The sequence below is a fragment of the Sinocyclocheilus grahami genome, unplaced genomic scaffold, assembly GCF_001515645.1.
Source record: "Sinocyclocheilus grahami isolate Dianchi unplaced genomic scaffold, SAMN03320097.WGS_v1.1 scaffold353.1, whole genome shotgun sequence".
Classification (NCBI taxonomy): Eukaryota; Metazoa; Chordata; class Actinopteri; order Cypriniformes; family Cyprinidae; genus Sinocyclocheilus; species Sinocyclocheilus grahami.
The window spans coordinates 533,644-546,381 of NW_015505532.1; the positions used below are offsets into that span (position 1 = coordinate 533,644).

General features: G+C 38.8%; 1 protein-coding gene across 1 annotated transcript in view; it reads left to right on the forward strand.

Annotated features, from left to right (window-relative positions):
- cacng4b (calcium channel, voltage-dependent, gamma subunit 4b) overlaps positions 1–11,425 on the forward strand; it is an 18,339-nt gene extending 6,914 nt beyond the window's left edge. The window contains exons 2-4 of the mRNA XM_016229502.1: positions 5,521–5,604; positions 5,724–5,864; positions 7,964–11,425. Coding sequence (XP_016084988.1) covers positions 5,521–5,604; positions 5,724–5,864; positions 7,964–8,484 — 746 coding nt within the window. The 3' untranslated portion in view covers positions 8,485–11,425. The remainder of the gene's footprint in view (positions 1–5,520; positions 5,605–5,723; positions 5,865–7,963) is intronic.
- The last annotated feature ends 1,313 nt before the right edge of the window (positions 11,426–12,738 follow it).

A 12,738-nucleotide genomic window follows, 5' to 3' on the forward strand; every position in this document is an offset into this window, starting at 1 on the left:
GTTTTAGTTAACAATAGCAGTGCCAGTGAGACATCATTGAACTTTCTTTTTTTGTTATGTATATGAATAAAAAGCATCATGATGGCATTTTAATATTACAATTGAATTTTTACATTTCCCATGTCACTGCAATGCAAGCGTGTGGCTGTTTGTTAGGGCTTTGTTATATGGTTGCTCAAGAATTTAAAGTGACCACAACATTGTTATGCAGTTGCTAGGGTGTTGCTCAGTGGTTTCTAAGATGTCCGGAGTGCTTGCTAGCATGCAGTTCCTCCTTCAGTGAAAATAAACTTGAGATATGATGTCCAAAGTATAATACTCAGTTTTAGTAGTTTGTTGAACTCCCTAACGGTAAGTATCCACAATAATAATACTGATACTTGCCTCAGCAAAGAAGCCACGGTATATCGCCAAGGCAGTCTTCATATTGATCGATTTGAGATGACAAACAAAAGCACACTTCCCCAGCACACAAACCACTGATTGGTTTAACTTCTCGACAAGGCAAACGATTGGCTGCCCTACCCCAATTCACAGTTATGACAAAATGCTGGAGGCGGCATAAGGCGGGGAATATGGCAGCTGTTTCCTTGCTACGCTGGATGTGCCCAGTGGGGATGTGGGTTTGCGAGGCAGGAGGGGGCTTTTGGCATGGGGGAGACGAGTGTGTTGCTGTCTGCTGTATTAAACCACAATGAAGATGTCAAAGTCATTCTTGGAGCCATTATGGAAATCAGATTGTTGGATCAGACCTGAGGTTGCCATGGAGAAGACATGCTCAGCGATGAGCATTGTTACCTCCAGGTGAGCCGCAGGGACCAAGCGCTCGTTTTCTCTTCTCTCGCGCTCCCTCTCTGATGTGCCTCCGTGTCAGTCAAGCGAGGTTCTTTATTTTGTCTTTATGAGGCTAGGTACACTTCAGTCACTGGGCCAATAACCAGCTCCTGTAAATCAACAGCCTGAGCAGAGCTTTACATAAGATTCTATGGCTCACCACACTCACTGTACACACAGAAGTTATAAAGTCTGTCAAAGAGCCTGTGTGGATGTACAGTGGGGTCTCGAAGTCTGAGAACACACTGGAAATGGCTGATTTGTTTCGTTAAACCTGGAAGTAAACAGTGTCGTTAAACATTTGAACTTTGAAGGGTCCAGATCTTTGCCACCGGGTCTTTGGATCATTTTCACATCATGTTGGTGATCAGGTTTTGTTTTTACAGTTAAATAATTTTCCATTTTTATATTAAATTACAAAAATGATTGTTTAAGGTGTCCATGAGAGATGCTGAAGGCCTTGGAATCAAATAAACTGGGGACAATACAACGAATAAAGATGTACAATATTTCTGGCATATATAAACGAAGAGAAGAGAAGAGAAGAGAAGAGAAGAGAAGAGAAGAGAAGAGAAGAGAAGAGAAGAGAAGAGAAGAGAAGAGAAGAGAAGAGAAGAGAAGAGAAGAGAAGAGAAGAGAAGAGAAGAGAAGAGAAGAGAAGAGAAGAGAAGAGAAGAGAAGAGAAGAGAAGAGAAGAGAAGAGAAGAGAAGAGAAGAGAAGAGAAGAGAAGAGAAGAGAAGAGAAGAGAAGAGAAGAGAAGAGAGGCATTTGTAAACTGAGAGAAGAGAAGAGAAGAGAAGAGAAGAGAGATGTACAATATTTCTGGCATTTGTAAACAGAGAGAATAGAATAAAGATGTACAATATTTCTGGCATATTTAAATGGAGAGAGAATAGAATAAAATAGAATAAAGTTGTACAGTAGTTCTGGCATATGTAAAAAGACAATAGAATAGAATAGAATAGAGATGTACAATATTTCTGGCATATGTAAATAGATAGATAGATAGAAAGAATAGAACAGAACAGACTAGAATAGAATAAAGATGTAAAATATTTTTGGCATATGTAAATGAATAGAATAGTCTTTTGTCATTATACACATGTGCAATTGAACTCTATTTGGGCTTCTCCCTTGTAATTAAATAAGAAAACTAAAGAATAATACTTATAACCAATAGATAAATAAATAACAATGAAATAAGTAAAAGCTATATAAAAGCAATAGTTGCATTATCCATATTAAAATGCATGAGCCATGAACATTCTGTTTTTTCCCCAACAGACAAAGACGTATAGATGAACATAATATCACATCAACTATCTGTCATAATACTAATTATTGATGGATTTTATTACACAGTTTTGTCTTAAGGGGTTCCAAGGATAGGTTGTGACCCAAGAACAAGATTTATTCTGAGGTTCATTAGTATACCGTTCTCACTGTGTACCTTTTATAAATACTTCATTAAATACTTGTTCTGATTGGTTAAAAGGTCTCATACTGAAAGGCAGTTTTAACTTTGTAAGAATCAATGTATTCAGATTCAGCATGACATGGAGTTGGCATCACATTTTACTTTAGTAATGTGACATACTTTAGAGTGAAATAGGATATTTCAAAAGAAGGCAGCATAGGGTGTCACTTCACACTTTGGTAATTGATTAACTGATGAAAAGTGGTCTCTAAATAAGACCACAAATGTGTATTAAAAAGTGAATTTGGATCTCATAACTATGTCTTATAACTCTAAAAAATACAAAACCAGAAGATAATACCATGGTAATATGATAGACACAATGATACTAGAGGATACTCATATTCATATTCATGTACCATATTATTTACATGTTACTCCAAGATGCTTCAAAGAATACTACAAATAATAGAATACCATTCTATCTATCTATCTATCTATATATATATATATATATATATATATATAAATCTGTGACATAATGTTTCAGATTCAAATTATATATCATTTTACATTACAATATTTTACAGAGATTTTTTTTTACAATGACTAGACTAAACACATGCCCCACTTTCTCAGACCTATTTAATACTAATTAATTTGCTCCTTTTTTAACACTAGACCCAATTAATGGCATGCTGGGCCACACAAAAGCTGTGTCACAGGGAGTAGACTCGACCTGGAGACAGACAGAGCGAGGGAGGTTTGCAATGTGACACTTTATGATGTATGTTAAGACCTGCTGAACACATCTCCCCACTTAAAGTCAAGATCAAATAAAAAAAAAATCAACCTAGCAACTTTCTTAATACACATTCTTGGTCTTTCCAGAGAAAATCATAAAGCTTGCTCTTACTCTGAAACAACTTTACTTTTCTGTTGACATCAGCTAGGTCATGTGGGCTAGTTTAATGTTAACCAATAGCCAAATAACCTTTTCAATATTTCAATATTTGTTTAGGTCTTTTATTGGTTATGCAGGATTTCTAAAATGTTTCCAGTGGTTAATGCAGTCATTTAATGTTACTGTAATGTTAACAGTTAATAGTAAAGAATCAAAGAATATGAAATAATAGCAAATAACAACTCATTGGAAAAAGTCTAGCCAAGTTGATTCGTCATTTGGAAATATGTCACATTATGGAATTAAAATTGGTTGTGAATATGGTTTTATACCAGTAATTTTCTTTTACATTTTAAATACAGAAAATAGCCATAATACTTTTTTTTTGAGATTGCCTTTTCTGGTAAATACACCATAAACATTTTTTTGACTTCAGAGTGACATATGATGATAACATAGAATTAGGGCTGGGTATCGAGTTCGATACTTTTTAGGCACCGACCGAATTGCCTCGATACCATCGAGTATTGAAAAACGTCTCGTCGTTCGGTACCAAATTTCGATACCTAAGGGGTTCATCTCATCAGCATCAGTGAGCCAATAAACCTGCAGGACTAGGTGTGCTCGACTAGAAGAGGTGCGACGCAGATCGATCAGTGTTTGACATCCGCGAAAGCGATTAGAAAGCACACTGAGCAGTCTGCTCTCTTTAGCTCTCGTGGTACTGTAATACACCGATCGGTCTGCACAGTCTGTCCGCGTCAAGTCGAACACACCTACTAGTTTACACCGGTTGCACTCAGAGATGTGGCGCACACGTGAGGCTGTAATGTGAATGCGTCCCAGCCCCCATAGATGTAAAGCTACATTTACACTGGTGCGTTTATGTTTTAAAATGAAAATGATCCTCATCATACTGGCGTTTCAAGCCGGCTTTCCACTATCTCTGACAAACGACAAAGGAGGCAGACCGGTCATTCAGTCATTCATTTCCAACGGAGAGTACCACGGGAGCTGCGTGGAGTTCCGATCATATGCAGATGTCCGTCCATACTAACATTACACGACCGAAAGCGCGTGTTATGTGACCATTCATGCAAACTGTAGCATCATGCTACATAAGACAATAAATAAGATTTATATTCCACTTTTACTCAAAACTCAATTTAAACCACCATTGAGTGTTTGTAATAACTTCCGATTGCCGTCTAATGTGTGTTTTGGCCATGTAATGTTGCTGAAATTAAATATGTTATTATGTTATTATATGATATATAGTCAGAGCAGCGATCATGGAAGAGAGAACACAAGCAGACAGCGCTGGAAGCTGCTAATGCTCATCAGTAAATCAGTGGAAAATGAATAGAAATCATGATTCTATCTGAGCTATGAGTTTTAAAACGAACACGCACTAGTGTAAATGTAGCCTAATAGATGTGTAAACTGAAGACTATCTGAGCTTTATTAAAACTATTTGCACTGATTTATTGTGTTGGTTACATTTTGTTCCTTTGCGCAGTGGCTCAGGAAATGAGTCTTTGAGTCTGTATAAACATCAACAAGCTGAAAAATAAAACCAACGTGTTTTTTTTTAGATAAAGTAATCTTGTTCAAATTGATTTCATAAAATTGGTATTGAAAAAAGTATAGTTCAGGAACCGGTATCGAAGTCAAGGTATCGGTATCGATATCGAAAATTTTTGAACGATACCCAGCCCTACATACATATACTACATTTTTGCTTTTTAAAGGCAATGTTTCAAGACACATTTTTAAATATGCAATGCTCATATGCAAGATGCTGAAAAACACTGCTAGCCAATAGAATCAAAATTATGCTATAGAAGAATTGCGTTTACATACAAAACATTGCATTTGATGGCATTTGAAACTGTATTGGAGCATTTACAGCATTTTGGATGTAAACAATACTGCAATGCTGAGCCTATTGGCTTGCCATACATCTAGCGTCATGTTTACATAGAAAGATAATTGCATCATCTACTTCAGAACAGGCCCAAAGCAGACTTCTTACTTAAGTGTGTCTAGACCTTGTACATGCTCATACCGGTAATCTTATGCTTTGTTCACACATAGCATCAAAACTGTAATTTACTGGTAATTTTCCAGAAAGGGTTGAATGTGTGAAAGCCCCTCTTGACTTTCAAATCTGTCACTGAACAATTTCAAGGCTTAAAATTAAATCCTCTACTGCTTCACAACAGAACAAATTCCTACCATACGCAGGATGTTTTTGTTATTTGTTAAATAGTTTGTTCTGCTGCCCAGTATTCTCATTTATGCTTGGAGATTTGCATTGTTTCCAGGTCCTCACGAATCTTGACCGTTTTCATATTTTTGTAGGTCTCAACAAAGGAAGTTGTTACCGAATCAATCATTTCCCAGATGACAATGATTATGACACAGACAGCTCTGAATATCTCTTACGTGAGTGACTCTCTCTTCAGAAATGTTACAGTGTTACTGTCTACATCTAAATGTTCTTATCATGCACCTTTAGATATCTTGCTAAAGTAAAAGCCGTATTTATATGTGTGTGTGAACAGGTATAGTGCGCGCCTCCAGTGTGTTCCCAATCCTCAGTACCATTCTGCTGTTGCTGGGGGGACTATGTGTCGGGATAGGACGCATCTACAGCAAGAGGAACAACATATTACTCAGTGCAGGGATACTATTTGTGGCAGCAGGTAAACTTGCTAATGACCATCTTCTAACATGCACATAGGGGTCTTTTAACTCACTTAAGACACTTTTAGCACCATTACCAAATACAATTTGTTAACTGAATATAACTGGAATATAATATAGGAGAATTTCTATGCTCTGATAGCACAACTTATCCCTGCTGTTACTGGCAGGTGAACTGGAACTGAGGGGGCGACAACTCCCCCACTTTTTAGCTGTTATTCAACTGAATTTACTGAGTTGATATTACTTGTTCTAAAAGTGCCTTCCTTTTATTCACTAAAGTTTCATCACCTGATACACCTAATGTAAAGTTGGTGAAAAGACTTTAACAAAACGGTAAAAGACTGTATAAAGTATTAGGCTAGTAGTAAAAGTAGCACTAGGCTAGATGGCATAGTGTGTCTTGGCGGGTCATGCATTTCCTAGATGCTGCAATTGCAATTGTTGCTAATTACCACAATATACTGTATCGGCATGTCTACAATATTAGAAAGGTCAAGATCCACATGTAAATCAAGTGGTTTATAATACCTGGTAAGCTATCCGTTAGCATTCCCATTCATCTCAATAGCAGTTTTTCAACAAGATGGTAATGTTACAACATAAACCGGCAGGGGCTAATTGGACCATGCTAATGTAATGGAGTCAAGCTCCGAAGAATTGTGCAGGTAAACCTCACTCTCCTGGCCTCAAGGCTAGATGCTATGTTCTTTAACATCCTTGTTAGCATTCACATCACGCATGACAGTTGACACTGGTTCAAATCCCTCTCAAAATGGTGCAAGTAGGACCAGTTACATTGGTGCCTTGACCCAAATAGGAGTGAGGTTTAAGGCGTTGAGTGACAGAGGCAACTAGTAAGAGCTATGCAGGTAGATCTCACTCCCTTGGCTTCAAGAGGCACACTAGCAATTGATTCTAGAGGCTGTGGTCTTTTGCATCTTTGTTAGTGGATTGCCTCCCATGCTGATTGACGCTGGTTCAAATCTTGGTGCCATGACCCGGATGGGAGTGAGCTTTAGGGTGGAAAGTGTAACAGAGGCAAGCTTTGCAGGTAAACCTCATTCCCCTGGTCTCAAGGCTAGAGGCTATGTTCTTTGTCATCCTTGTTAACATTCTTGCTATGCATGGCAGTTGACACTGTTTCAAATCCCTCTCAGAGGGGTGCTAGTAGGACCCGTTACATTGGTGCTGTGGCCCAAATAGGAGCGAGGTTTAGGGGGTGAGTGACAAAGGCATGATAGTAAGAGCTGTGCACATAGACCTCACTCCCTTGGCCTCAAGAGGCACACTAGCAACTAATGTTAGAGTCTGTGGTCTTTAGCATCCTTGTTAGCGGATTAGCGGTTGGTCGACGCTGGTTCAAATCTTGGTGACATGACCCGGATGGGAGTGAGATTCAGGGTGAGTGTCACAGAGGCAAGCCGTGGAGGTAAACTTTACTCCCCTGTCCTCAAGAGGCATACCACCAACTCATGCTAGAGGCTGCAGTCTTTAGTAATCTTGTAAGCATGCCCGCCTCTCATGCTGGTTGACGGTGGTTTGAACCTAGCTCATTGTGGTGCATGCAGGACCAGTTACACCAGGGGTAGCCAACCCTGCTCCTGGAAGGCTAACTTCCTATATAGTTTAGCTCCAGTCTTTATTATACACACCTGAACCTTCAAATCAAAGTGTTCAGGGTTACTTCAAAAATAACAGACAAGTGTGTTTTAGCAGGTTTGGCTACCCTGAGTTACACTAACCAGCCAAACATGATCCCTTGACATAAACACATGCTGCTCAGAAGACATTTGCAGCCTGTGCCAAGTGCCATGTCTACATTAATATTAACCCCTGAGAAAATCTATCCCATTTTGTCTAAAATCTGTGTTGTTGGTTCGTACAACTAAAGGCTGCACAACCTGCAGTGTTAACCTTTCAATGTTGACATATCCCAACCAGCTGAATGTAACATCTTGGTGTTGGAATCCACATTTATCCATATATTTATCCTTTTATAACCAAGGAAAAGTTTAATAAAGTCGTAACTCTGTTATATTACTTCATATCAAGGAATTTTTCTTATGATTTCCTGGCTCTGTTTTGTGTCTGGCAGGTTTGAGCAACATCATCGGTATAATCGTCTACATCTCCAGCAATGCCGGTGACCCCAGTGACAAACGAGACGAAGACAAGAAGAACCAGTATAACTACGGTTGGTCGTTCTACTTCGGAGCGCTGTCTTTCATTGTGGCCGAGGCGGTGGCCGTTCTGGCTGTCAGTATCTACATTGAGAAGAACAAGGAAGTACGATTCAAAGCTCGCCGTGAGTTCATCAAGTCTACCTCGTCCTCTTCGCCGTATTCTCGCATACCCAGCTTTCGCTATCGTCGACGGCACTCGCGCTCCAGCTCTCGTTCAACAGAAGCATCTCGCGAAGCATCACCTGTGGGCATGAAGAGGATGAGCTCGGTGCCTGTCGGAGAGATCAGCATGTACACATTGACAAGAGACCCCCTCAAGTCAGGGACGGACGGCTCCTACAGCCCAGAACACGATTCGGGATTCCTCCAAGTGCACAACTGCTTTTCCAAAGACCTTAATGATGGTATCAACAGGAGGACAACACCTGTATGAAGTTACACACTAGAATGGAAGAGATGATGTTAAGGCCATACTGAATGGATAGCCATCAGGGCTCAGTGGCCTATGGCAGATGCCAGTGGAAGGGACACTCATTGGTGAAGGCAGTCAACCAGTGACGTCTCTCATCGGTGAAGGAGAAGCAGGAAAGAAGTTAAGAAGGAAAGATTTCATCTTGACATTAAACAACCATTGTGAACACGCTATTTTGTTTTTCTCCTTGCTTTGTCCTCACATATAAACAGGAACTTTCAGAGAGGCTCATCTCTCATCAAAGGGCAAGACATGCAAATGTAAAATGGATGGTCTTTGGCAGATATTAAGAACTTTGAGTAAGCCAGTCCATTCCCTTGGTTGATAAATATCTTTTTGTTTGTCAGTACAGTGCCATACTCTCAATGTATACCAATGTGATAATGACTCTCACAGTATGAGATGGTGCTAACATAGGCTCACAGCTGAAGCCTTCCCACTATTGTGTGTTCAGTACAGACTCGAATTGAATACTGAACGCCCTTGTTCTTGTCATATGTTTGTAGCCACAGTTGTCTATTCAGTGTGCCTATCATCTTGGCAGTATCAACTGCTCAGACTTACACTGGAGCCACTTTGCAACAGCGCAAAACTGTATTCCTCTCGTTTTGTTGTTGTTGTTAACTAGAAATATCAGTTGTATTACTAAATAATCACTGGGACAATTTAGTTTAGGAGATTTATGACTACTAATTGTATATAAACACCCTGCTGAAAAGACCAGCTTGGATTTTCATGATGTTCTGACTGGTTTGTTCTGGTCTGGTGCTTTCCTATGTGGCGAACCTGCTTAGACATGCTGTCCATCAGCAAAATTTGACCAAGGAAGTCTTGCTGGTTAAAGTCAGCATGATATAGTATTTGCAACCTATTTTATTTTTGTCATATGACGTATCTCTGAATGAAAGGCTGGATTGGACTTTGCCCATTGGAAACTGATTGGATTCTGAAAAGTTTACTCACGTTCCAAATAAAAAAAAAATTCCAATAATGTCCAGGCAACTATTTTCCATATAAAGAATGTGAATGAGAATCGGGGCTGTAGTTAACCAGAATTATGTCTTTAATCATCTCCATGACACCAGTTGCAATCACCAGACTGGAAAGGAAGATTATCAGTGAATAATAACTTGGATTACTAATGGACTACTATTACGATGCTTTTTTGTCAAGTGTACCTTATTACTCGTACACAATATTCTAAGTGACTGAACCATTGAGTCACCTTAGAAGGAAATCAGTTCAATAAATGAATCATTCCAACTGTTTGTGTGAACTTGATTGTACAAAATACACTGAAATGATCCGACTCAAATTAACGATTTGTTCACAAATCAGATTTTGAAGCTCGACACCCCCCATTGTCATTCAATTTGATTATATGGAAAAGGGTGGCCAGGATATTTCTTTAAACGAATGAGTAAAGTTGATGGAGCATGAGCAGAGCCAGACCAGTGGGTGAAACTTACATTACTTTGGTGACATCAACCAAAAAGGAAAATGATTTCAGCTGCAGTTTCTTTTGAAAGATAACAAAGATAGGGAAAGATTATAGAGACCTTTTTCCATGTGCACTGATGAGTCATAATGCACAATAATCCCATAGATGTTTATTAAGCAGGTAAATTGAGTTTTGATTTTGTTGTGTTTAAGCTAGTTCAGAAGTCAGGTTTAGACTACAGGGTTCCTTGCCCAGCACCAGCATCCAAAACACATCGTATGATGGTGACCAGCTCTAATGATCTTTTCAGCAGGGAAATATAGCAGTGTTCAACAAGCCTCACGTTTTCTACTATCACTTCGAATTCTGACTGCCACTGATAGTAGATCAACAAGTGTCAGTAGTTAACCAGCTAGTGTCGTCGCCTTCCATTGTGAATCAGTCAAAGAGTGATGTAATTCCTCAGCCTTCATCTCCATCGAGGGGTTTCACCTCTACTAAAGCTCGGCCTTTGCCTGAATGTGGGTTAAATATAGCCACTCCTTCTCGTGAATTTGAGTGATGGGTGTGGAACGTCTGAATGGGGCACCTTTGGGGATCTGACATTGTTTGAGTCCGCTGATAAAAGGAGTGCTGAGAAATGTCAGACATCCGGAAATGAAAGACAAGTTTTGAGCCGGTCAGCCCTGACAAGCATTTCAGCGACTGCTGATAAGTATCTAGGGCAGAGCAGTATGAAAGACGTCAGTGTGGCTGATCCAGCCCTTTAGAAGCCATTCAAAGTGTCTTAGTCTCACCAGAGCCTTATGCCTGGATTTCTCTTTGAGTCGACAATATAAGCTCATCTCTTCTTTGTTACTGCTGGTTTTCCTCACCCATCTTGTAACCCCTTGACAGATCCTTAGTGAATAATCTATCGCTTTTTCCCAAGGACTGCATTATCCATGTGAGCGGTCAAATCCGTATCACTAAAAGTGTTTCCTCACAAAAGGAGAGGTTGCAGGGTAGATGTAAATATCTGGTAGATGTTTCACTAAATTGAAGCATTTACAGCTACCTTTTCTTAGTAAAGCCATTTTGACACAAGCTTTTGAGCCATGGCTCTTTGTAGAACGGTGTGTGGTGGGTAGATGTAAATGTTTGCATGTTTTTCTCTAACCCATTGACTTTGTGTGCTTTTAACAGTATTATTAACAGGATGACTCTAGGATGCCTCACTGCCAAGCATCGCTCACTATAAATACCTGTAATGTTCTCTCTGTTCATCACGGAAGGCATTTTGTCCTTCTGGTTTTCTTGATTTGCTAATGTTGTTCTCAGTATTTCTCTGGATCACGGACAAGTCAACATATCGTTGCTCACATAAATAAATTGAATCGAGGAACGGTGTCTCGCTTATGCATATGTGCTTTGTTATGTGAATTTTATTGTTTTGTAATGGAACTAGGAATAATAAAACAGCCTAGCAGCCTATATTTGCATAATAAAGAACCTAATTAGAAAGACGATTTGTTTTTGGCATTTGACGCTTTAAAGTACACCTAAAGATCTATTTTAAAGGTTAGACAGATCATGTGACTTTAATGCGAGAGTCAATCCGGCCATAATTTACGCATTCTGCCATTATTTACTCACCCTCATCTCATTCCAAATCCATTTTTTCAATAATGTCAAAGCAGCTATTTTCCATATATTGAAAGCATGAAGTGAACTGAGTCCTTATTTTTCCAGAATAATTCCTCTTTGCCACTCTGATCTCCTTTTCCAGTGATTAACTGATGATTGGTACTTTAATTGATCAAAATGATGTCCGTATTCATCTGGCTTTTAAAAAGGTCAATAGACTGACTTCATGATGCCAGTTGCAATGGTTAACCTGACTGGAAAGGAAGATTATCAATGAATATTGACTTGGATTACTAATGGGCTACTATTATGATGCTTTTATTTCAAGTTGTCCTTATGACTCATACACGATATTCCAATTGACTCAATTATTGAATCACCTGAGAACTGAATCAGTCCAGTGAATGAATCGTTCCAACTGTTTGTATGAACTTGATTGTATAATATACACTGAAAAGTTGTTCACGAATCAAATGTAATTTTGAAGCTTTACAGCCACAGTCCTCATTCACTTTCATTATATGGAAAAGGGTGGCCAGGATATTTCTTTAAAAATTTAGTTTTTAGTTATGATTTAGTTGCATTATGGTCATACAGGTTTGAAATTACATGAGTAAATGACATAATTATAAAGCACACGTGCTGTTCCTCCTCTATGAATAATGCTGAGATACTTTGAGGATGAAACAAAATTAGGAATGTCATGTAAAATGTAAAAACACATTTGAACATTTTCTGACACAATCCAGTGATGCTAGCTTCCTGTCTCTGAACTTTTTTTTACACCTAAAATAAATGAGATTTTCTTGCTTTTGTATAACTAGTCTGGCCTTCCAGTGACATTTATGAAGGGTTTGAATCTTTGGTGAATTCCACATTCCTCTTATTTCTCAGTAATGGGATATGAGCTAAAGAGTCATTTATTTAAAAGCAGGCTGTTCGTTAATCTTCAAAGCAAGGACATCAAAACTAGTTTTTACCACTTTAACAGAAGAAGAGCATGAAGTAGTCACACAACAATGACAATTGGTGGTGTTTGGGTTATCACAATTGCTTATTTTTAAGATTATAGATTTAAACAACCCCCTAACCATATAAGTATTAAAGTGAACATTCTAGTCCTGCACCATTTGTGCTTCAGACATGAA